This window comes from Erinaceus europaeus, chromosome 9 (genome assembly GCF_950295315.1).
Source record: "Erinaceus europaeus chromosome 9, mEriEur2.1, whole genome shotgun sequence".
NCBI classification, from domain to species: domain Eukaryota; kingdom Metazoa; phylum Chordata; class Mammalia; order Eulipotyphla; family Erinaceidae; genus Erinaceus; species Erinaceus europaeus.
In genome coordinates, this window is record NC_080170.1 from 41,115,139 (window position 1) to 41,141,769 (window position 26,631).

General features: G+C 43.0%; 1 protein-coding gene across 1 annotated transcript in view; it reads right to left on the reverse strand.

Annotated features, from left to right (window-relative positions):
• The window catches only part of ASTN1 (astrotactin 1), a 320,336-nt gene extending 293,705 nt beyond the window's left edge, over positions 1-26,631 (reverse strand). The window contains exon 1 of the mRNA XM_007531466.3: positions 25,929-26,631. Within this exon, the coding sequence (XP_007531528.1) occupies positions 25,929-26,208 (280 nt within the window). The 5' untranslated portion in view covers positions 26,209-26,631. The remainder of the gene's footprint in view (positions 1-25,928) is intronic.

Genomic DNA, 26,631 nt, shown 5'->3' on the forward strand with positions numbered 1-26,631 from the left:
CCCCCCAAACATCAACCAATTCAAGTGCTGTTTTTGCTTAGTTGGCTCCAATCAGGGAGACTCTTGAGAAATAAGTATATGGCTTCACAGCCACCTTCCAGCATGCAATAGAGAGGAAGGAAGGAAGGAAGGAAGGAAGGAAGGAAGGAAGGAAGGAAGGAAGGAAGGGAGGGAGGGAGGGAGGGAGGGAGGGAGGGAGGGAGGAAGGAAGGAAGGAAGGAAGGAAAGGAGGAAGGAAGGGAGGAAGGGAGAGAGGGGGGGAAGAAAGAAAGAAAGAAAGGAAGGAAGAAAGAAAAAGAAAGAAAGAAAGTAAAGAAAGAGAATTCACTATTAGGATGATGTAACAGATCCTTGTGACCAGAGAAATACATGTGGTCTCTTCCCTTGGTTCCTGATTCAGTTCCTAAATTCCTTTAATTCCCTGCATGTCAGGAGAGCAGGGATGCTTGACACAGCTCCAGAGGCTCTTGAAATTTCCAGAGTATCTCCTGGGACATTGGCAATGCCTCCAAGAAGGAGACATTGCTGGTCCCTCTGCCCCTGCAGACATTGTGGGGAGAGGAGGACCTCCAAGGAAGAACACCCCTCATCTTTCCCTGGTGTTGGCCTGAGCAAACAGCATCTTCTGTTCAGACCTCTACATTCCTCTGTGGGGGCTCAGCAGGGCTGGCTTTGCTTCCCAGGGGGTCTGACTTACAGAAAACAAGTCCAGTTTAAAAAAAAAAAAAAAAGATAAGAGTCCAGAAAGGAGCTAGTACCAGGTAGAGTAGAGCACATGGTTTGACATGTATAAAGACCTTAAGTTTGAACCACCAGCACTACATGGGAATACCAAGAACAACACAAGGGGGAATTCCAAGAACAGTTACTGTGCTATGGTGTCTCTCCTTGTCTATTTGACTCTTTCTCCTGCTCTGTTCTCTTTCTGGGTTTGAAGTTAAAAAAAAAAAGTGGTGGTGAGGGCAGGAAGTGGTACACCCTGTTGAGTGCACCTGGGGTCAAGTTTCATGAGCAGTGGATCTTGCTGTAGGTGTTCCTCTTTCTATGTCCTTCTCCCTTCTCAATTTCTTTCTATCCTATCAAGTAAAAGGAAAGAAAAAACAAACAAAGAAATGAAGAAGGAAAAAATGATCACAGACAACAGTAGGTTCATTGTGCAAATACTAAACCCCAGGAATTAATCTGATGCCATAAAAACTAAATAAATGCTCAATAAATAAAAAGTCTGCAGGGGCCAGGCAGTGGCTCATATGGCTAAGTGCACACATTACAGTGAGTAAGGATCCAGGTTCAAACCCCTGGTTCCCACCTGTAGGAGGAAAGCTTTGAAAGTGGTAAAGTAGTGCTGCAGGTGTATCTCTTTCTCTCTCCCTCTCTATCTCCCCCTCCCTTCTCAATTTTTCTCTGTTTTTATCAAGTAAATAAATAAAAGACAAACATTTAAAATGTAAATCAATAAATAAAAAGTCTGCCAGAGGAAAGGATGAAAAAAAAGTTTAAATGGGCTGGGGAGATAACATCATGGTTATGCAAAAAGACTTTCATGTCTGAGGCACCAAAGGTCCTAGGTTCAATCCCCAGCACCACCATAAGTCAGGGATGAGCAGTGTTCTGGTAAAAATGAAAAACAAGCAAATAAATGAACAAGCAAAACCTACTTTGAAAGACATTAGTACCTCTTTGTTCACAGCAGCATTATTCATAATAGAGGAAAAATAATAATAGGAATAAACCTAAATGTTCCTCCACAGAGACTGGGTGGTACAGATAATACTCAGCCATTAATTAAAGATGAAATCATGACTTTGGGGGTAAAATGGATGTAACTGGAGGTGATTGCACTAAGTGAAGTAAGTCAGAAGTGAAAGAAAATTAAAGGTTTCACTCATGTGGGATATAAATAACTAAAGCAAATGAACTGACATAAAGCAGCAAACCAACTCCTAGACTCAGTGAAAATCATAGCAGTTACAGAGGAAAGGGACTGGAGGAATGGGTACAGGGGTTAGGGCTCTGATGGTGGTAAGGTGAGGTTCATACAGGCAGTGAGGTAGGAAATTGTACCCCTGGTATTTTGTAGTATGGAAACCAAGGTCAAATCAAGAAGAAGTTAGAATATATTTTATTTTAATGAGAGATGATAGATAGATAGATAGATAGATAGATAGATAGATAGATAGATAGAAAAAGACCAAGAGCACTGATCAGTTCAGGCTATGCTAGTGCTAGGGACTGAACCTGGGACCTTGCAGCCTCAGGTATGGAAGTCTTTTACATAATCATGATGCTGTCATCCCAGCCCAAGATATGTTTAAAACCTAAATACTGAATGAAAAGGATCAGGCAGGCCTCCTGATCACACTTAAGCCACTTTCCCTAGCCTAAGTTCATCCTTCTTGAAAGTGATACTGTCATTTCCAACTGTCTCTTTTCTGTTGTTTGGCTTGGCGACCAGGATGGGTTTTCACTGGGGCTTTAAGCCTGCATAATTCCACCATGCCCAGTGAACTCATTCTATTTTCTGAAATAGAGAATAAAGACAGAAAGAGATGGAGTGTGGAGGGGTGAGACACCACAGCACTGTTGGGCCACTCACAAAGCTTCTCCATATGCAGATGCTCCCATGTGGTGGCCAGGGGCTAGAACACGGGTCCTCACACATGGTAAAGTGTGCACTCTTTTTTGTTTGTTTTGTTTTGTTTTGTTTAATTTTTATTTATTTATTTTCTCTCTTGATGCCCTTGTTTTTTATTGTTGTTATAGTTATTGATGTCGTAGTTGTTGGATAGGACAGAGAGAAATGGAGAGGAAGATGGAGAGGGAGAGAAAGATAAATAATGGAGGGGAAGATGGAGGGGGAGAGAAAGAAGATAAAATGGAGGGGAAGATGGAGGGGGAGAGAAAGATAAATAATACCTGCAGACCTGCTTCACCGCCTGTGAAATGACTCTCCTGCAGGTGGGAAGCCAGGGGCTCGAACTGGGATTCTGAGCCTGTCCTTGCACTTCGCACCACATGCGCTTAACCCACTGCTCTACCGCCCTGTGGTTATTGATGCCGTTGTTGTTGGATAGGACAGAAAGAACTAGAAAGAGGAGGGGAAGACAGAGAGGGAGAGAGAAAGACAGACAGACACCTGCAGACCTGCTTCACTGCTTGTGAAACGACTCCCCTGCAGGTGGGGAGCCAGGGGATTGAGCCTAGATCCTTATGCCTGTCCTTGGGCTTTGCACCAGGTGAGCTTAACCTGCTGTTCCACCGCCTGACTCCCAAAGTGTGCACTCTTTACACACCAGGTGAGCCATCCCTCTCCACACACACCCCCCACACACAATGGCCTCTTTCATTTTTTGCCCTGTTTCCTTACCTGGGGTGACATACAGGAGTCCCTCAGCTCCTACACCGAGTATGTCACCAGAGGCACTTAGAGGCAGACCCAAAGCTTCCCTTGGTGGCATGTGTGTGCTGTCACCCTCAGGCCCTCTGCCTTGAGTCAGAAACCACCACTCCCTCCAGGCACCAAGCATTCCAGTTCCCACCTACCAACTCGGTGTGAGTAAATGAAAGATTTTTCCTCTCATATTTCTCATGATTCAGGGACTGTTCCAGAGTCTGCAGCCCTAGGGGTTCTGCATACCTGCTCTGACCATTGCTCCCTTCCCCCAGGTGGCATACATTCATTCATTCATTCATTCATTCATTCATTCATTCCATAGTCACCATTGTTTGCAGCAATAAAAACCATAATTATACATTTATGGCAAAATTTGCAATGAAAGGTAGTCAGCAAGTGGCTCAGTGGTCAAATTGCTTCTTCTTCTTTTTTTTTTTTAATTAAGCTTGGTGTATCAGAAGCTGTTATGAAAGAAACTAAGAAACTAATCCAGGATGTGAAAGAAAAGAAACAGGAAATTAATAAGCAAATAAAAGGCAAGGAGGAAATAAGAGCATTGAGTTAAGCACAGTTGGTGTGCTTTACATTTACAAAGCTGAGTCCTGGGGGCTGGGCAGTGGTGCACCTGATTAAGTGCACACATTACCATCCTAAAGGACCTGGTTCCTCACCTGTGGGCTGAAACTTCAGGAGCAGGGAAGCAAGTACTTAAGTGTGTGTCTCTCTTCCTTTCTCCCACCTCCCCTTTAAATTCCCCTCTGTCCTATCAAATATTAAAAAAAAAAAAAAGGAAAAAAATGGTCACCAGGAGTGATGGATTTGTCATGCTGGCACTTAGCCCCAGCGATAACCCTGGCGTCAATTGAAAGAGAAAAAGAAAGACAGAGAGAGAGAGAGAGAGAGAGAGAGAGAACAAGCAAAATCCTGGGACAAGTGATGACACCACATGAAAGTGCCACAACAGGGCAAACTCTGGTATTATGTTGTCCTTATCTGAAGTAACAAGAATGTAAACATCTGCCTGAGAACATGAAGTCATAATGAACAAGGCCCCTGTGCCAAGAAAGAATGAAGGAATGAAGGAAAGGAAGGGTGGAAAGGGAAAAGAGGGAAGAAGGAAGGAAGGAAGGAAGGAAGGAAGGAAGGAAGGAAGGAAGGAAGGAAGGGAGGGAGGGAGGGAGGGAGGGAGGGAGGACCCTTCTACTTTCCTAGAGCACTGCAGAACTTAGTGTTGTTGAAAATTCCAGAGGCTGTAGAATGATCTGGAAAGCAAACTAATATAAATAAAGGAAACACAGAAAAGTGTCAAGTAGCAATAGCCAACCAGCGAATCTTTTATCCTCACTGGCAGGCTTTACATCCAAGATTTTATATGTGTAAATAAAAATATATGCACTTACACATATATGTATTATACATATATGTATTATACATATATGTATTATACATATATATATATGCAGTAAAATAAATGATAAACTAGAAAAATGTAGAGCATCTTAAAGACAGTTAAACTTTTACTGAGAAAGACAACTTAGGCTTAAAAAAAAATCAGAGAGGATCTTATACCAAAAAGCATGTTTATGTTATCGGTAGGTCATTATTTAAACTACCACACTCCTGACATCTGCAGGGACCATAAAACTGGAGAGGTACCTTAATTCAAGCCCTGTCTGTTGAAGAGCTTTCAAACTAAAAACAAGATCATACGTGGGAAATCAGGATTTCCTGAACAAGAGAGAAGGAGAAATGGAATATAGAAAGAAGGAGTGAGTTTCTAAAGTCATAAATTACTTCAAGTGTTTTAGACTCTTGAGGGAGGAAGAAAGGCTGGACTTCAGAAGACAGATGTAGTCAGCAGATTCCCTTCCAGCTTAAGCACAAGTCCTCCTAGCTATCTACATACCCCTCCTGGTGATCTAAACCCCTTGAATCTGGCTTCAAGATTCTCAGTCATCACCTCTGTACAGAACAGGGGCGAATGTAAAACTGCCAGGCGGCCCCATGATTTACAGGCGGACCAGAGAATGAGAGCCATTTTTTGCATTTATATCAGGGGAAAGCCATTAGCCTGGTAATTTACATTTCCCTCTCAAACCTCCCTCTAGCATGGACATTTCCAAGTTTTTGACAATGTCCAGTCATGAGAGAACATTAACTTTCATCACCACCACCATAGTCATCAATCTGCACTGTAATGGGAGGATTAGGGAGAGCCGGCCTGGATCTGCACATGTACAGGAACTTTATTCTGGCCTTGCCCACCATCAGCCTACAGAAAGAAGACAGCAAGTCCTCCAGGAGTGGTCCTCCTTCCAGAAGCCACTGCCCAGGGCAGAAGGTAAAGGTAGTAAATTCTTAAAATCTCCAAAGCACACATTTCTACTAACAGGGACTCTCAAATGTCACTTGTTCTCATTCAATTAACACTTTGAAAGTATAATTTTCCTCTGTCCACATCCCACCTGAAATTCTACCCACTATCATGTTTGCTAGTTAAACTTTACTTTAAATCAACATTTTGCTTATTCTGAACCTTCATGACAAAAATCAATGAGATTCTGGGTTTAACAAATGTGGTTGTTTTTTTTTTATATACAAAAATCTTGCAACATAAATATTGCAAGTTTTAAGTGGTAGCCCATGGAACCACTGCAAAATAGCCTCAGGGAATTTTTTGATTTGGATTTTTTCATTATGGTTGGATAAGATGTTAATTAAGGGAATCTGTATGGTCATAGAAAAGTATTCTTTGCACTATTTGTGCTACTTTTCTATAATATTATTTGAGAAGCACAAGGTTTCAATTATTGGGCAGTGTTGACATAAAATTGAGTGTCACAGGTAAGCAAAATGTCAGATTTCTTTGCATTTAGGTTTGACTGGAACTTCATCATATTCCTATGGAAATTTCCACTAATACATGTTCCCACAGACCGCTGTTCATTGTTGGTGAGGTCAAGAGAAGCTGTGGAATTAATTCTCTCTGCTAGATTTCTAAACTATATATATGCGTACTACATAAGAACAGGCCAAGACCCAAAAAGAACAGGAGCCAGGAATGAAGCCCAGTGCTTTGGTGTGTAACTGAGCTTTTTTAACTCCAACGTTTTAGGTACAATCTGGCCTGACATAGTGGTGCTATAGTTTTCAGTGACCTCTCATTGAAGAATCCACATAAAGTCTGATGAGATTCCAGCTCTTACCAATGAAGTCTAGAAAAAAAAAAAATTTCTAGTAGGTGTGTCATTCATTACCCAAGAAATAAGAAACATCCAAACACAATTACTAACATAGGGCTGAGAAGATGCTCACTAGGTAAACGGATGCATGTTTAAGATAGGAGGAACAAGGTTATATTGATCAGCTAAAGAGGGTGATCTAGGAAAACAAAGAGGAATAGAAATAGCAAAGACTAAAGCTGGGCAGACAGAAGGGCTGAGGTTCAAGCCCCTGGACCCCACCTGTAGGGCAAAAGCTTCATGAACAGTGAAGCTCTGCTATAGGTGTCTCTTTCTCTCTCCCCCTCCTCTTCAACTTCTCTCTGTCCTATCACAATCAAATCAAATAAAAAACAGCAAAGGTCAAGGCTACGGATGTGGCACAGTGGATGGAGCTTTGGACTCTCAAGCATGAGATCTGAAGTTCAGCCCCCAGTATCCTATGTGCCAAATCAAAGCACTGTTTTCTCTCTCTTTCTCTCTCTCTCTCTCTCTCTCTCTCTCTCTCTCTCTCTCTCTCTCTCCCCTCCCTCCCCTTTTCTCACAAATAAATAAATCTTGTAAAAATAGTTAGTTAGTTAGTTATGGATAGTGAGGGGAGTGAGAACCAGAGCATGGTTCTAGCATATGAGATGCTGAGGATCAAAATCAGTACCTCATGCTTGAGAGTCTAATGCCTTAGCCATTGTGCCCCACCCCAGGCCACAAATAGATAAAACTATTAGAAAGAAACAAAGAGAGAGAGAGAGAGAAAGGAAGAAAGGAAAGAAAGAAATAAAGGAAGGAAGGAAGGAAGGAAGGAAGGAAGGAAGGAAGGAAGAAAGAAAGAAAGAAAGAAAGAAAGAAAGAAAGAAAGAAAGAAAGAAAGAAAGAAAGAAAGAAACAGCAAATATCTACCAGAGGAAAATGACAGCTGCACTGAAGTCCCAATTAAGACGAATTCCCTGTTGTGTGAAGGCTGGGCTGCATCTTTTTCTCCCTCATTGCATCCTGATAGCCTGGGATCATGCTCTGTGCTTAGCAGTTGCTCAAAACATTACAAGTTGGAGTTAGGAAAGTTAAGAATTAATGTGTAAGCGTATCTACAAGTTTGAGAGTTGGGGGCCAACAATAACATGAGTAATTTATACCTTGTAGTCTCAGTTTTTAGGTAAAGTGTGCAGTAAGGTCTTAAGCTGAATATAAAGATGGGAAATGGCATGTTTCACTTCGGAATGTGTCCAGAGATGTCAGGCATGGAATGTCAACCCTTAAGCATCATTACTTGGGTGAGACCTTTCCTTTCTCATAGGACTTCGTAATTCCATTTCGGGTAGTCCACTTTCTAACAAAGCCTCAAAACCTAGATAGACTAAGCCCCATAAGATAGGGCAGATGTACATATGTACCCATAAATTAGGTCAAAATATATACATTAAAGCAAGAGTGCACAATAGTTTGCAGTAAGTCAATAAATGAAGCAAGCAAGCAGAAAGACCTAAAAAGACACCTTAAAGTACCTAATGAAATAGTTTCTACTTAGACGTAGATACCCTCCTCACCTACTTCCTATTAGACTTCCCTCAGTCACTCCAAAGCTAACCTTATCAAAGTAAGGACTACAAAAGCTGAATAAGGGTAAGATATACTTTAACTATGACTCTTTAGTCACTATCAGGCCACGCCATCAGCTGGGGCCCTAGACGGGGAGTCCTGGGATTCCCACACAAACAGGATGAACTTGAGTAGATCCCTCTCTCCATTATCACTGGTCATCTCCATCAGAAACAATATAATGGACCCCTTTGGGGCCCCCATAGGACCTTGCCCTCAATGTGGATCAACAATGGTAGAGAACATACTCTATCTACCAACTGAAAAAGATGGATCCTAAAATTGGTGCACGTAGGAATGTTCCTACTGATGACCACAGAATGCAAGTTTGTACCTACAGGGATGTAGAGGTTACATAGGCCTCTATGCTGAATTTGGATCCCAGATCAAATCGATGGGGTTTACAGTCAACAATATTTATACAATTTTCCCATGTTTAGGAGCCACTCTCTTCTCTGATCCAGCTTTCTAGCCCTTTTTCCATCCATAACATCATCTCCCCAGACAATAACCTAGGTCCACCTACATGTCAGATGTCAGGCTCAGGCAAAAACTAATAAAGTCATGGGCCCTTTGGAATATACCTAAAATAGACCTACTAGTTATTCCCAAAACAGAGACCCCAAATCTTCATCTGCAATATTTCAGCCTTTAAGTTCATGATTAATCAACAATTTTTATGGCTTTATATGTTAACTCTTTTTAAGCCACCAGGTTCCAGATGCTATGATGATGCCAACTGGACTACCCTGGACAGATGACCTTACCAAGGTGTCCTGGAGCTCCACTTCCTCAGAGCCCTGTCCCACTAGGGAAAGAGAGAAACAGGATGGGAATCTGGATCAACCTGCCAACGCCCATGTTCAGCAGAGAAGCAATTACAAAAGCTAGACCTTCCACCTTCTGCACCATATAATGACTGTGGGTCCATACTCCCGAGGGTTAAAGAATGAAATAGCTATCAGGGGAGGAGATGGGATATGGAGTTCTAATTGTACCCCTTTTATCCTATGGTTTTGTCAGTGTTTCCATTTAAAAAAAATTTTTTTTAATATTTATTTATCCCCTTTTGTTGCCCCTTTTTATTGTTGTAGATATTATTGATGCCATTGTTGTTGGATAGGACAGAGAGAAATGGAGGGAGGAGAGGAAGACAGAGAGGGGGAGAGAAAGATAGACACCTGTTGATATGCTTCACCACCAGTGAAGCAACTCCCCTGCAGGTAGGGAGCCGAAGGCTTGAACCGTGATCCTTATGCAGGTCATTGCATTTTGTGCCACCTGCACTTAACCTGCTGCGCTACTGTCTGACTCTCCAGTGTTTCCATCTTATAAATAAATAAATTTTTAAAAAAGATGTGGAAATGAAGTTAGAACTTACCTCTCTTAGTTAAAATTAAAAATAGTTATAACTTTAGTCAAGGAATGGAGAAGCTGAGCAAGGATAATAAATATTAGTAAATGGACTGGGAAGACAGCAGAGTGGTTAAACAAACGACTTTCATGCCTGAGTTTCTGAACTCCTGGGTTTAATCCCCAGTACCACCATAAATCATAACTGAACAATGCTCTGTTAAAAATAAATAAATAAATAAATAAATAACCAAATACATTGATAAGTGATGTTTGGGCCACACTGAGATTTGAAATCAGATATTCAGAGTATCTCCAATCCAAGTAAGTGAGGGAATCTACGTACAAATCTTAGGGTTCACTCTGGGACTAGAAGAAAGCATGTGAATTTGGAGAAACTGACCCACGGTGAGTCATCAGACCGATCAGTTGATGCCTTAATGATAAGCAATGAAACAGGTTGTGGTTTCTTATGCAGGCCCTTGGGCTTTGCGCCATGTGTGCTTAACCCGCAGCACTACTGCCTGGCTCCCTTGGTTGTGGTTTCTTAATACATATATTAAGAAATATAACATATATTTATATTAATGTATATTAATAAATATATATATTTGAGACAGAAATCAAGAAGTGGATGGGGAGATGGAGACAGCTAGAGAAAAATCACCTAAAACGCTGTCTCACCATTTGTGAAGCTTACCTCTGTAGGCGGGGACCTGGGGTTTGAACCTGTGTTCTTGCATATTGTTCTTGCCACTTTACCAAGTGTGCCACTGCCTGCCCCTACCCCCATAGTGGTTTCTTCTTTTTTTTTTTAGGTTTTTTGTATTACCTTTATTTGTATATTGGATAAAGACAGCCAGAAATAGAGAGGAGAAAGGGAGAGAGACAGGGAGAGAGACAGAGAGACACCTGCAGCACTGTTCACCACTCGCAAAGCTTTCCCACTGCAGGTGGGGACCAGGGGCTCAAACGCGGGTCCTGTGCACTGTAATATGTGTGCTCAACCAGGTGCGCCACCACCCCCATAGTGCTTTCTAATCACATTTTTCAGTGAGAAGAATCACAGCTCTTAGAGGAATGATCAAGTCTAGAATGAACATGGAAAGACAAAATACAAGATAAGCCTAGAGCAGTTTGTAGACAGAAAGTAGTCACGTGTCCAAACAACAGGGACAAAACCAAACCCACACTACTGGAATTTGTCAAAGGGACAAAGAGTCAACTTCAAGGGCACTCATGAACCCAAGCTGGAACAGCTAGAACAATGAAACCACTAGAGCAGTACTGCAGATAACCCCAGATACAGCAAATATTCTTGAGTTCAAATGATATAAATAAATGATTGAACAAATTAATAAAAAAGAGAGAAAAGATTCTCTCATGCAGCATGATTCAAAATAAGTTAAGCAGAAATTCAGCCATAGCTATAGCTAGAGACATCCCACAAAAAGTACAGGATTCTGAGGAACATGGCTCAGCTGGCTGAGTACAGGACTTGCATGCCTGAATCTGCTACTTCAATCCCTGGCCCTTAATTTAATATACCAGAATGATGCACTGGTGTTCTCTCCCCCCTCCATCTCTCTCTCCATCTCTCTCTCCTTCTCTCTCTCTCTTTCTCTCTGTCTCCCTCTCTTTCTCTCTCCCTCCCTCCCTCTCCCTTTCTTTCTCACTTTTCATGTGAAATAGTCAATAAATAAATCTTTAAAAATAAATATTTTTAAAAGAAAATATTTTTAAAAGTACAGGCTGGAGAGTGTTGGTGAAAGAGCTCACTTGGATAGTGTATTGCTTTGCAATGTGCTCAACACAGGTTCAAGTCTGGCCCCTACATCACTGAGGAAATTTCCAGTACTATGGTTTTTCCTCTCCCTGTCTCCATCTAATATATATATGAAATATGGGTTGTAGACTGGAGAAAAACAAGAGTGGGCAGTGGTGCACCAGGTTAAGAGCACATAGCTACCCTGTGGAAGGACCCAGCTTCTGCTCCCCACCTGTAGTGGGGATGCGTAATGAATGGTGGTGAATCAGGTCTGCAGTTATCTATCTCTATCTATCTATCTGTCTGTCTGTCTGTCTGTCTGTCTGTCTGTCTATCTGTCTATCTATCCTCCCTTCCCCTCCCCTCTCAGTTTCTCTCTGTCCTATCAAGTATAATAGTAAGGAAAAAAATGGCTGCCAAGAATAGTAAATTCATAGTGCCAATACTGAGCTCCAGCAATAAACCTGGTAGCAATAAAGAAATAAATGAATAGGGGGGTCGGCGGTGATGCAGTGGGTTGAGCGCATGTGGCGCAAAGCACAAGGACTGGCATAAGGATCCCGATTCGAGCCCCCGGCTCCCCACCTGCAGGGGAGTCGCTTCACAGGCAGTGAAGCAGGTCTGCAGGTGTCTATCTTTCTCTCCCCCCTCTGTCTTTATCTCCTCTCTCCATTTCTCTCTGTCCTATCTAACAACAAACAACATCAACAATGGCAATAATAATAACCACAATGAGGCTACAACAACAAGGGCAACAAAAGGGGGAAAAATGGCCTCCAGGAGCAGTGGATTGATGGTGCAGGCACCGAGCCCAGCAATAACCCTGGAGGGAAAAAAATTTAAAAAAAAGAAATGAATAAATAAATAAATAAAATTTAAGAGAGAGAGAGAGAGAGAGAGAGAGAAACAAGAACAAGGTAACTCTGGAGAATTTTAACAAACACCACTCCAGCCAGGCAAAGGAATTCAAGAACACTTGCAATAAGCCATATGGAGAGAAGCTACCCTGAGCTGATGCAAGGAAAATGGTATTTTGATCCCAGGGCTGCTCCCCCCACACTTGTAACCCCAGGCGAATCACCAAGAATACAGGAGACAAATTCCAGTTGAGAGATAGCCTACAAAAACACACGGTCAGGAGGAGCTAAGGAAAGGTAAGGGCAAGAAGTAAAGTGGGGGAGTCAGGCAGTGGCACACTCAGGTGAGAGCACACATCAGCATGCTCAAGGACCAGGTTTCAGTTTCCAATAACACCTTCAGGTGGGAAGCTTGAGAAGCAGTGAACAAGAAGTGTGTCTCTTTCTTTCTCCCTCTCTCCCTCCCCTCTCAGTTTCTCTCTGTCAAATATTTTTAAAAAAGGAAAAAAATGGTCACTTAGGGGGCTGGGCGGTAGCACAGCAGGTTAAGCGCACGTGGCGCAAAGCGTAAGGACCAGTGTAAGGATGCCAGTTCAAGCCCCTGGCTCCCCACCTGCAGGGGAGTCACTTCACAAGCGGTGAAGCTGGTCTTCAGGTGTCTGTCTTTCTCTCCCCCTCTCTGTCTTACCCTCCTCTCTCCATTTCTCTCTGTCCTATTCCAACAACAACATCAATAACAATAATAATAATAACCACAACAACGATAAAACAACAAGGTCAACAAAAAGGGAAAAAATAGTCTCTAGGAGCAGTGAATTTGTAGCGCAGGCACCAAGCTGCAGCAATAACCCTGGAGGCAAAAACAAACAAACAAAAAAGGCCACTGAGACCAGTGGAGTTGTTGTGCAGACACCAAGTTCTAGCAATAACCCTGGTGGCAATTAAGAAACAAGAAAATTAAAAAAGAAGAAAGTGTAATTAAAAAGGAAAGAAAAAAGGAAGGAAGGAAGGAAGGAAGGAAGGAAGGCAGGAAGGAAAGAAGGAAGGAAGGAAGGAAGGAAGGAAGGAAGGAAGGAAGGAAGGAAGGAAGGAAGGTGGGAGGGAGAATGGATGGTATGTGGTTTCCGGTAGAATCTTGAAACAGAAAAGGGAAATTAGGGAAAAACAATAACAACAAAATCTGAATGCAATGTGAACTTTGGTTAATAGAATATCAGCATAAGTTCTTTAACTGTAGCAAAGAAACACCCTAAGGGAAGATGATAACAACGGAAACTGGGTATGTGTTGGATAGGAATACCCTATAAACCTTGACAATTTTTCTGTAAATCTCTTTGCTCCAAAACTTTAACTTTATTTGTTTTTACCAGAGCACTGCTCAACTCTGGCTTATAGTAGTGCCAGGGGTTGAATACCACTCTTACTATCTCACTAAGTTTATTTTTTTAAAGAAAAAAAGAAACAAGAATCAAGTATAGCCAGAACATTGAATGGTTCTCTTCTTTCCTTCCATCATTCAAATTATCTTCTCATTCCACTAGAAGTAACACCTATCCTTTCTTTTGTGTTATTTACTGGCTTTTCATAAGTTTGTACATATCAGTGTGTATCCTCAAACAGTGTTATTAATACTAATTTTATGTTTTAATTTTTCTTTATATTTATCAGATAGAGACAGAGATGGAAGGAAAAGGAGAGAGGGAGAGAGAGAGAGAGAGAGAGAGAGAGAGGCGCAGCACTGCTTCACAGATCATTAAGTCCTCCTCTGAATGTAGGTACTGGGGGCGTGAACCTGGGTCCTTGTGCACTGTAATGTGTGAACCACCACCCTGCCCATAAAATTATAATTGCACTATGTATATTTTCCAGTTATATGCTTAGTTAGCTACACTTGTGAAATGTACCCATGTTGGTATAGGTAGTTACACCTCATTTATATTCTTGGCTAGGTAAGATCCCATTGTGTGAACATGAAATTTCACCCCCTTCTGACCTTCTGTTAATGACCATTGGGTGCTTCCAGTTTTTTGGGTTGTTTTTTTTTTTTCTATTGATACAACCAATTAAACTGCTACATGGAGTTTTCTGGATACAAGATTTGCACTTGGGAGGCCCTTGTTCAGTACCAGCACTGCTTGTACTAGAGTGGTGCTCTGGCTCCTCTCTCTCTCTCTCTCTCTAACTCATCTTGCATAAACACGACAAACCTTTAAATTATAATTTCTGTGAAATAAATACCTAAAGTTGAATTGTTGGGCCATAAGGCATGTGTATTTTCTACTTTGCTAGATAATACCAACTTTATTTATAAAAGTTGTCATGCCAGGACCGGGTGGTGGTATATTTGGTTAAGTGCACATATTACCATGCACAAGGACCAGAGTCTGAGCCTCCAGTTCCCACTGTCATGGGGAAAGCTTTATAAGTAGTGAAGCAGGTCTGCAGGTATCTCTCTGTCTCTCTCTCTCCCCTCTGCCTCCCACTCCTTCTCAATTTCTCTGTGTTATATCAAGTAAAATAAAGGTTTTTTTTTTTGTTTTGTTTTGTTTTTTTTTCAAAAAAGTCATCATGTCAATTTAGACATCCATCAGTAATGATTTAATTTACCTCATTTTTGTTTCTTGGAAACCTGAGGATCAAGAGACACTACTTCTTTTCCTCAAACACTTAAATTACAACTGATTTAAAATACAAAACTATTTCATATTTTCAGTAAAAAAAAATGGTGGGAGATGCCTTACTATGGTACATTAGTAATCACCAGAAGGCTTTAACTTGTTGTGAGAAGTGAACTTGCTCAAAATAGATCTTTTCCTGCCATGTGGGTTTATATATTTGAAGTTGATGTAAAAGTGAAGAAACAAAGACTTTGCATTTCCTTGGTGAGAAGGTGCCAGGTTCTGTCCTGGTGAACTGACCTCAATCTAAAAAGCTATGAGCCCTTTAAGTTTAATGACATGCCTAAAAGAAAGGAAAAATATGTAAACTCTATACTGCTTCCAATGATGAAAAAAGAAATTAAGCTTGTATTTCATTTTTCCTTCAAAAACTCCAATACTTGCATTCAAGCCACATCAATATATCTAGGAGAGCATTTGGAGTGTTGTAAAATTCATCACTCTTGCATTCAGAGTTCCTTTGATGTACAAATCTGCATTTCTGCAGAGATACAGTAAATAATCACCCTCTCAGTGCTAGAAATTAAGGCCTTTGGAGTATTACATTTCTCTGCACAAGGATTTCAACCCTAAGATTGCTCCCACTGATCCCAGTATTTGAGAAAAGACTGTCACTGTACAGAAACTTTTAACTGAGGCAACACACAGTTGCAGAGAGAAGCAGGAAGGGACAAAAGTTCATGCTTTGTAAGGAGATGGATGAAAAAGAGTGAGAGCAGATTTTTTCTGTCAGGCAAAGACTCACAATGGGTAAGTCTGGATAGCATAATTGTTATGAAAAAAGACTTCCATGACTGAGGCTCTAAGATCCCAGGTTCAATCCCCCATAAACCAAAACAGTACTCAGGTTAAAAAAAAAAAGAAAAGTAGGTCCAATACTTGAAGTCAATCAAAAGTTCAGTAACTACCACTTAAACAACTCCACTGACTGGCAGCGTGTTAGCACAACTGGTATAGCACACAAGTTACCATGCAGGAGGATGGAACCAGGTTAAAGTCCCTGGCCTCCACCCTCTGGGGCTAAATTTCATGATTGGTCAAGCAGGCTGCAGGTGTCTCTTCCTTTCTCCCCCTCTCCCCATCTCTTGCCCTACTTCTCTCTGACTTTATAGAAAGGAAATAAAAGGGGCCAGGTGGTGGTGTACCTGGTTGAGCACACATGTTGCAATGTGCAAGGACCCGTGTTCGAGCCCCCAGTCCCCAACTGCAGGGGGAAATCTCTGTTAGTGGTGAAGCAGGGTTGCAGATGTTTTTCTGTTTCTTTCCCTCTCTGTTTCCCCCTTCCTCTCAATTTCTGACTGTCTCTATCCAATAAATAAATAAAGATAATAATTTTTTTTAAAAAAAAGAACTTTAAAGAAAAGGAAGGAAGGAAGGAAAGAAGGAAGGAAGGAAGGAAGGAAGGAAGAAAGGAAGAAAGAGAAGAAAAATGGTCACAAGGACTGGTAAATTTAGCCTGTAAGCACCATTTACTAGTGATAACCTTGGTGGCAAAAATAAATATAAAAACAATACCAAAAACCAAACCAGCTCACTAGGCTCTACACTGAGCTCTGAGAGTGAATTCTAAACATAGAAACCCTCTTATCTGAGAAGCATATGTTATAAGATTCCTTAGTAGATATCCAAAATAGAGATATCATCAAATACTGTAGAGACTGCATTTTATGTATTTTCATACCTGCTTGTTGGTATGCATGAGACCCCTTCTGTTTCATTTGGTTTAAATACCCCCTGATTAACACTATTCTATTTACATAACCACTTCATTCTATTTACATAACTGCTGTTAACAAGCACTACCCTCCCTCCAGGGCATTGGTTCAATCCCCACTGTTTCATATGTTTTTGCTCCACCCTGATCCTCTCCTTGTCACACTCTGATTGTCACCAGTCACTTTTCTCTCCACCCTCTCTATGTCACATCCTGTTTCCACCCTACTTGGCAAGTATATATAAAGACAGCATTGTGAGTTTTAGGGTACCTTGAGTTTAGCTTAGCTCGTCTTAGATTGTGCTGCGTCCTGCATGAATAAAGAGATACTGCCTACAGCTCAACCATGAGTCCCTGGTCGTCTGTTACCCACCCGTGAAGCCAGCCCGGCAAAAACAACATAACCCGTCAAAAACAACATATGGCGCCCGAACAGGGACTGAAATAAGCCCTGAAACATGGACCGGCATCAACGTGGGACCTAACCCACCCATCATCCAGATAAGTAAACTTGGCTACCCATCCACCATGGGTTGCCTTTCTACTTATGAAGAGGTTTGCCAAAGCCTCTACTGTTTCATCATGAGACAGTTACTCTGTCTCTGGAACATTTTACTCTGGGCCACACTTCGGTTCCCTGACCGGGAACTTTGGTTTCTTATGACTGGGATTATAGAGCTTGGGAGATGCACTGAGATTTCTCCTTGGACTTTCTGGATTCCCTTGCCCATGTTTCCCAAGGAGAAGGACTACATTTTGCTCCGGGCCACAGTTTGGTTCTTTATGACCATGATCGTAGACCTTGGGATATGCATGGGGATTTCCCCTGGGACTTTCTGGATTTCTTCTCGCATGTTTCCCATGGAGAAGGAATACTTGAATTTGAAGAACATTCTCGAGTACCCTGGCAGTTCCCAAGTATGGAGACACGTGGTTAGTTCTACTCTCCTGATTGGATTCTTTCTTCGATGGGAAGATGCTTTTAAAAATGGGTGCCTGAAGCAATCCAGCAGGAGCAGTCAGAAGCACCCTAAATGGAATTTTGAGGAGCTTTTTGGACTAGGATGCCCTCCGGGGATTCTTAATCCTACATGGTGAGATCTTGATAATCTGGTTCAAGTTGCGTTTCATAAGAGAATGATTTGAATGACTGAATTTTTGTTTGACATTGACTTAAAAAAAAATGCTGGACGCAGCCATGATTTCTAGAGACATCCAGAAACAATCCAAAAAATTGTTTTTTCCCTCCTTTGATTTCTCTTTTCGTTTTCAGACATCAATCTGAAACGTTTAATCCTGAAAACTGTATGAGTTATGGGTGGGGCAGATAGTGCAATGATTATGTTAATTATTCTCATGCCTGAGGCTTTTAACCGTGGTTCTTCTGTTTACCTTTCCACATTTTATTGAGTTTAAACTGTTTAAACAACCTTAAAATCATACTAGAAAGGACTTCCAATTATAATGGAGTTATCAATTATAGTAAACTTCTAATCTGCTACAAGTTTTGTTTGACAAGTAAGTGAATTTCAGCTGTCAAAGTCTTCACATGAAAAAGCATCTACTCAAATGGAATTCCTGGAAATCCATTTGGATCCTGTTCTCTGACATCATCCACAAGATGGAATGACTACAACACACCCCCGGAAACCAATGAGGTGACCTGGCACGACCTGAAGAAACAGATTCACAGACTCCAAAGCTCACTCTACAGAAAAGCAGAATTCTGGTGGCCGACATTCCCCATCGAGACAGACATGCAGCGTTTCATCCTCTGGCATTTTCTTCTGTGGTCAGCTACTTTGGACTGACACTTCCATCGGACTTACTGGTACACGCTGCTGTGTTTCTCAAAGACTAACTTCAGCCAATTGCCTTGAGACTTTATAGACCATGTCCCCTCGCCTGAAGGCTCTGCCCCAGAGTCAGAAAACTCCCCCTCCTTATTAGGTTATGCCCACAGAGGCATGAAGCACCCCAAGAGGCAAGAGATGCCCACAGAGGCAGGAAATGCCCTTTGAGGCAAGAGATGCCCCCAGAGGCATGAAGCGTTCCCAGAGGCAAGAAATGCCCTTTTGCCTGCTAGGCCTTATCCTTTGAGGCAAGAAACGTTCCCCTTGGCATCACACTGGTTATTGCTGCTCACCTATTTTGTTTTCCATGTTTTATGCCAGTTCTTTTGAAAACACCTGTACGATATAGGTTTCTGTTCACCCCACAATGGCCATTAGTTAAAAAGAAAGGGGGAATTTTTGGTATGCATGAGACCCCTTCTGTTTCATTTGGTTTAAATCCCCCCGATTAACACTATTCTATTTACATAACCACTTCATTCTATTTACATAACCACTGTTAACAAGCACTACCCTCCCTCCAGGGCATTGGTTCAATCCCCACTGTTTCATATGTTTTTGCTCCACCCTGATCCTCTCCTTGTCACACTCTGATTGTCACCAGTCACTTTTCTCTCCACCCTCTCTATGTCACATCCTGTTTCCACCCTACTTGGCAAGTATATATAAAGACATTCAGGGAAGGGGTAGGAGAGAGGGCTCTGTGAGCTAACTTTTGTAGGTTCTGCCATGTCATATTATGGATCCTGGGATGTATCCTGCATCTAGTTCTCTTGTGTTTCTTGTTCTTCAGGGATAACAGTGCCATCATGAGGGTATTGTCGGACATGGTGGGCAGGAACCCAGACAGGTTTAGAGTAATTATGAGGGAAAATACATGCAAAACCTCTTCCCATGGTCAATAGAGGGTCAGACCCTTTCCAAATTTTATCAAGTGGGTCTTTCCATTTGACCTTAATAGATGGGAGAGTAGATGGTGTTTGCCAGTGAAGAATAATAGGAGGTAAGTCCGAGTTATTGTAAATATTAAAGAGATTTAACATAGTTAAGGCTTTTGCTAGCTGGATATTGGGGGGATACATTCCTCCTTTATCTTTATTCAATTGAGCCTTAAGAGTTTGATGGGCCCTCTCGACAATGCCTTGTCCCTGTGGATTACAGGGAATGCCTGTGGTATGAGTAATGTTCCAGAGGGAACAAAAATCTTTAAATTGTTTGCTGGTAAACGCTGGTCCACGGTCAGTTTTCACTTGAAGAGGTAAGCCCATCACAGCAAAACAGGAGAGCATGTGGCTTATAAGCTTTTTAGATCTTTCTCCTGTCTGAGCTGTTGCCCACATAACCCGTCGAAAACAACACCTACTGATGTTAAAGTTTAATTCATTAGACACAAGAATCATAAGACAAAATATTGTCAATATATTGTATACTACAATAATGTACTGTTTATGCATGGTATACAGGGTTTTATACTTTATATAATATATACTACTATTGTGTTTATGACATATGCATTTCAGTGAAGTATTAATATAATAATGATAAGCTAGAACAGCGAAATTGAATCATTACAACAATAATAGGCTCTAAGAAATATGACATCAATATGGCCTATATCCAAAGGCCTTTTCTTGAATGGGACTCAACCTTCTCATGAGAGCATGAGGATGACAGACCCACCCCATGAGATCAAATGACTTGAATGGCATCCTGCCACAGTGCCAGTCTATGACTCACAGTGTGGGTATAGCATGGACAAGGGGACAAGTCTTCTCTTGGAGTTCCAGAGACATAAGGGAATGGCAACAGATTTCATGACTCTACTCAGAAGAGCAGCAATTTAAGAATTAGGACTGTTTGTTTCTGAAAACTTTAATTTTTTCAGTCCACAATTGAGTGTAGTTTTTCTGTACTAACCGTAGCCAGAACTTCTCTTATCCAAACAAAAGGGGAGGAAAAACAGCAATTGAACATTTTAAAGGTATGCACAGCAGTAAATAAGAGAAATATGGAAACATTATATTGAACTGAGTACAAGACATATATATGATCCTGAGTCACTGATTTAACCTTTCCAATCCTTATTTTTCTCCACTATCGAAAAAATGTGGAAAGCCACAAACTGACATCAGGTCTGTCTTCAAAACCTATTTCTTTAACTACCACCCCAGACTGTACCAAACAGTTTAAGCAACACCTTGTACTCACTACATCTCCGAAGTTGATTGATTTATCGCCATGTACCATAGTCAATCTTAAGCCTACACACTTAAAGCTCAGCTCCCTTCTCCACAGTCATTTCCATGGGCTTTACCCATGCACAACAAGCTCAATAGTTAGGTCTGAAACAGTAAAGCATCCCCTTCAAATACTAATGAGACTGAGAAGTGTGTTCTGTTCACAGCACAGACAACCACACTTCAGAGTAAGGGATGCTTTCAGGTTAATTATGAGTCTCAACATCAAACATACCTACAGAGTGAGACTATCTACTGTTCTGGAAGCTGAAATTTTAGTGAGATATGAAATTTTAATGAACTGATTTGGCAAACATCTCAGAGTCTCCTGAAAGGGCAATAAGAAATTAGTGATTACTGTTAATTCTGCAATAGCATCAAGTTTCAGGGCACTTCAGAAAGGAGAGTTGAGATTATCTGGTTTTGACCATCCAGGGAAGTAAGTCCTAGAACCATCAGTATTTGTAGGAAGTATGGCAGAGATGCACTGCTTTGACTAAAATACCCCAATTAAAAATGCTTCTTAACTATATGTCCACAGGCAAAACAACTGAAAATCACCTAAGGTGAATAAAAAAAAAAAAAAAAAAACATGACCTCCTGTTGACCTGAGGGCTGGAGCCCTGCAATTAGAGGCTCCTCTCCCCACCCTCCAACCCCTCACACACACCTTAAGTCCCCTTTTGCATTTCACTCACCTTCCTGACTCCCAGGAACCAAGGTCATCAAGGGCATTCCTCCTGGTTAAACCCAGTGGAAACTTTGTTGTCATTTTTGAAGTTTAGGGGAGGGCAGTACAGAAAACATCACAACACTTCTGGCAAACAAATTCCCTTTATTAGTATTATTGCTACCTACCAAGGACTAGATTAGCCCTTTTCTCTCCTTGCCCTCTCACTGGGGGACTGGTTTCAGATTACATCCGGGCTGTGACTCAGTATGGGCCTATGTACTTGGTTTGCAAAACTCTAGAACAGGAGGTGAAGCCTCTTCATCAGTGCTTGCTGGGACCTTCCTATAAGCAATACTTAAACATCAATGGGGGCCTGGGGAAACAGCATAATGGTTATGCAAATAGCCTTGCTTGCCTGAGACTCTAAGGTCCCAGGTTCAACCCTAAGCACCAAGATAACCCAGATGTGAATCTCTTTCTAATAAAATAATAATAAATGAAAATAATAAGTGAAATAAAAATCAATTAAAAATAAAAAAGAAACACCAAAGGCAGAAATACTCTCTGGTTGACAACTTCTGTCTCTGGCTTTCAGTGGAGAACCATGTGCCCAAGTCCCAAACTCAGCCAGGTTGATCCTTATGCTGTCACAGCACAAGGCTGATCTCTAGCCCCACATCATACTCAGTAGTTCCCAAGGTCACCCCACCAACACTGCCACTGATTGGCTCCTCATTTGTTTTTCTCATGACCCTAAATAGCTCCATCTTCCCTTGGTCCAGCCAGCCCTATTCTCTGTAATTTCATCCATTTGTGTTTTGACTCTTTTTTTTTTTTTTACCAGAACTCTGCTCAGCTCTGGTTTATGGTGGTGCAGGGGATTGAAATTGGGACTTTGGAGCCTTAGGCATGAGAGGCTTTCTGCATAACCATTATGCTCTCTACCCCTGCCAGGTGTTTTGACTTCTTAATCCACACAAAGAACACAGAAGTGGGTCAAGACTGCCTGAAAGAGCAGGGAATGGTTCAGAACAGGAGACATCAATGCAAGGCATTAAGGAAGACTGGGTAACTGAAAGGGTAAGAAGAGGAATGGCATTCTGGCAGAGGGAGCAGCATATGTAGAGATTTAAGCCCTAAGAAACCAAACAGGCTCACAGCAAGTAGATACTGGAGAGGCTGACAACAGTCAGGACAAAAACTTGTTGCCTCCTCCACTCCAGACCTATCCCTAAAGTCCTCAGAACTGGTCCTGGGAGAATCAGTTCCTGGAGGAAGAAGAAAGTCAAAGGATCTGATCTTGGTCAAGGTTTCCCATTTCCTTCTTTTCATATATATTTATTTATTCCCTTTTGTTGCCCTTGTTGTAGTTACTATTGTTCTTGTCATAGATGTTGTCATTTTTGGATAGGACAGAGAGAAATGGAGAGAGGGGGAAGACAGACAGGGGGAGAGAAAGATAGACACCTGCAGACCTACTTCACCATCTGTGAAGCGATTCCCCTGCAGGTGGGGAGCCGGGGCCTCGAACCGGGATCCTTACGCTGGTAACTGTGCTTTGTGCCATGTGCGCTTAACCCACTGTGCTACTGTCTGACTACCCCCCCCATTTCCTTCTTGAAGTCAGATTTTACTAGACAAGTTCTTCTTTCTTCAGGCTCCTATTTCCTTCCACATACACCCAAACCACCAAGAATGAACACTTTTAGCTCTTAAAGGTAAAGTCAAGAGCACTTGTAACTTTTGCATCCTAATCGTGCCTAAGAGCCAGCTAAGTGAATGTTTTACAAATTCTAGAGACAGATTCTGATTCCTTCAGGGGGAGGGAAGATACCAACTAGGATCCAGAGATTAAAACAGAGAAAGTACTAGACCTGAGTCATTACAGTCTTTCCCCTGGGCCTCTAGACACAGGACCACAAAAGTTAACTTCAGAAAGACACCCAGGTCCACTCACATGAATTTGGCCCTGTCCCTCTTTCTGTGCAGTTCTGCTCCACTATGGAAGTTTGAATTCACTCCAGTTTCCCCTGGGAGTACTAGACCAGGAGGTAGAGGCCTATCTCTTTTTCTGAATATACCCCACTGACTGGGAGAGTAGGGGACAATCAATGCCTTCAACAAATGCATCTGGTCCTGCAGTGATAGACTGAGTCTGTTCCTATTAGTGAATGCCAAGTTGCAGGAGGTTGCCATAGCAACTCCAGCAGGGAGCTGCAGTGGGCAGCTTTGCACAGAGGTGCAGAAAACCGATTCTGGAACATCTGGGCTTTCTCTGAGCACATGGGATCCTAGGAGGTCCATTCCAACTTGAGGCCTTGGCTTTCTGTACAAAAGGAACTGGTATTTTGGAAAGCCACTATTCTAATCTTGCTTTCATTTCATTCATTCATCACCCAAATCTTTCTTCCTACAAGTTAGCAATACATATAGAATCCCAAACAAACTAGCTCCTTAGAAACACATAATTCCCTCTTCTCATTCTTATTTGCCATGAGAAACAGATTGTACTTGAACATCAGCGTGACCACCACATGAAATTCACATGCACTGACTAACCCAGTGATTGTACATTTTAACAAGCAGAAAAGCCACAATGTCTCTATGCTGAGCCAACCCCCAGCTCTTATTATGTCATTAAGATGTTTTGAATGCAAAAATAAATCACTGCCTCAAGAACGTAGGCAGGGAATCCTGGGGTGGACTGACCACCTTCCAGGAAGCACAAATAAACTTTCCAGAGTACCTGGCAATTTTGGAAAATGCCTTTGCAATGGGGTTGGAAAGCAGAGCTTACTTGGTCCTGGTTTCACTGTGTAGATGCCTCTAGAGAAGAAAGAATAAGAGGGACAATAGCCCACTAGGAGCTCTCACCTTTACGCAGGATCCAGGACTACAAAAGTTCATTTTAAAAAGATCTGTGGGCCCATCAAGAAGCCATATTTCTATAATGTGAACTCTAGCTGATGGGGCATGAAATGACTCCCTAGCATCCTGGACATTGCCCTTGTTTTTGTTTTAATCTAGAGACTTCCTCAGGACTTTGAATTTTCTCCAGGGTAAGTCAGAAAGCTGATTTACAGCATCACTAAAGAAAGATCTTTGGGGAGTTGGGCAGTAGAGCAGCGGATTAAGTGCAGGTTAACCAGCCTAAGGATCCTGATTCAAGTCCCCAGCTCCCCATCTGCAGGGGAGTCACTTCACAAGCGGTGAAGCAGGTCTGCAGGTATCCATCTTTCTCCCCATCTCTCTGTCTTCCCCTCCTGTCTCCATTACTCTATGTCCTATCCAACAACAATGACATCAATAACAATAATAACTACAATAAAAAAACAAGGGCAAGAAAGGGAATAAATAAATAAATATTTTTAAAAAAGAAAGAAAGGAGATGTTTTGGTGGGCATGCCAAGCAGTGGGGAGACACAGCTGCACGTGGAGAAGTGTGGGAAATGGAGTCACGTGAGCCTGTGGACCACGACACTTCAAACCTTGCTTGTGAAAAAGAGGGAGTGGATGAGATATAATGGAAGAATGCTGAGGATGGGGTAAGGTTGCCTGGTGGTGGTTGGTGGTATGCTGAGAAGCAGAACACCAACCACTAAGCATGTGGTCAGAAAGGGAGGCAAGGCCTTCTGGGGACCCAGCTGATAGGTGTCAGTGAGCCCTGATGAATCAAAGTTGGGGTTCCATCAGAAGGCTCAGTGAGACTCATGAAACCTGCTTCTGGGGGGCAGGTAACTTCCTAATCAGTCTCCAGGTGAGATTGGGTGGAGTGGAATACACCCACAGTACAGGCCTAGGTCTGTAAGTGGATGTGCAGGACTTTTGTGGCTACAGAAAATTAATATAGGGGGGTGTCTCTGGCCCTAATAAGTCATGTGCACATGAAAGCCAAGTTAGCCTTGGGAAGAAAGAGCCCCCACTATTCACAGCCTGAACTTGGATGCTACCTTTCTCCCAGGAATCCTGATGTGACATGGAGATGTGGAGGTGAATGACAGTGGAGGCCTGTAGGGCCCACTTACTAGCAGGGCAGCCTGCTCTTAAGGCAGGCCTCAGAGGGCCCCAGCCCCTGGGCATGGGCTCTCCAAGAGTAAAGGAGGGAGCTGCCTGGCCGGAGGGCTGGCTCCAGCCTGGCCAAGTGCAGCCAGAACAGGTCTAACTCCCAGGAGGAATGCTGAGGGTGGGATGAGATTGTCTAGAGGGGGTGGGGAGCAGAGCACAGAGCATGTGGACAGGGAGTGGGGCAAGGGCTTCTGGGAGCAGACCTGAAGCTCTGTCAGTGTGGCCCCAATGAATGGAAGCTGGGGGAGGGGTGTGGGCAGGCCTGAAAGGGTTCAGAGAGACTCCTGCAACCTGTTCCTTAGGAGCAAGGCGGCTGAGGAGAGGCTGAGAGCCTAGCCCGCCTCCAGGGAGGAACTGAGGGACCAAGTGGGGTGCACTGGAGGGCAGGGGAGGCCGGCAGATCTGGGATCCAGGAGAAGCAGGGTGGGGGAGGGGGAAATCCCAGGACAGTGAGTGCTGTGATCAGTGAAGCCTTCAGCATGGGGGCTGGGGGGTTCACCCAGCCCTCCCCCAGGGACTTACCCAGCACGAAGTAGGGCAGCTCGGTGTTCTCCAGATCATCCACCACCACCATCTCTCCTGGGAAGTCATTGCGCACTGAGAAGAGCAGCTTGGGCTCGGAGGCCGAGGGGCTGTGCATGATGCTCAGGTCGTTCTCGCGCAGGAAGGGCAGCGCCGACACGGTGATGCTCTTGAGCTTGCACTCCAGCTCCTTGGAAGCGTCTGTGTCGCCGGGGGCTGTAGCCAGCACCGCGGGCGCCCAGCAGCAGGCCAGCAGCGCACAGAGCCTGACCCAAGCCATCTTGAGCCCCGTCCGCCTTCTTCCCAGCGCAGCGCAGGAGGGGGGAGCGAGCGGGAGGGAGCGAGCGCGCAAGGGAGGCGCAGGAGCTTGGGGAGGGGTCCCCGGGTCCCCGGAACAAGGTGCGGCTCACAGGGTGCAGGGCTGAGCCTCCGATCCCACCAGGAGATCCACAGTCTTTGTTTCCTGGAGCTGCTGCTGATATGGAGAAGGGAAAAAAAGCGGGGGGGGGGGGGAGGTGGAAGAAGAGAAAAGGGGAAGGAAGGACGTCGGAAGCTAGAGGAAGGGAGCAAGGATTCTAGGGAATCAGGTCAGCCCCCAGCATGCTACCGGGCAGTCGCCTTTCTCCTCCTTTGCACCCCTCTGCCCACCCAGCACTAGTCCCTGGCAATTAACTGCCTGCACTGCATTTTTAAAAGATCGGTA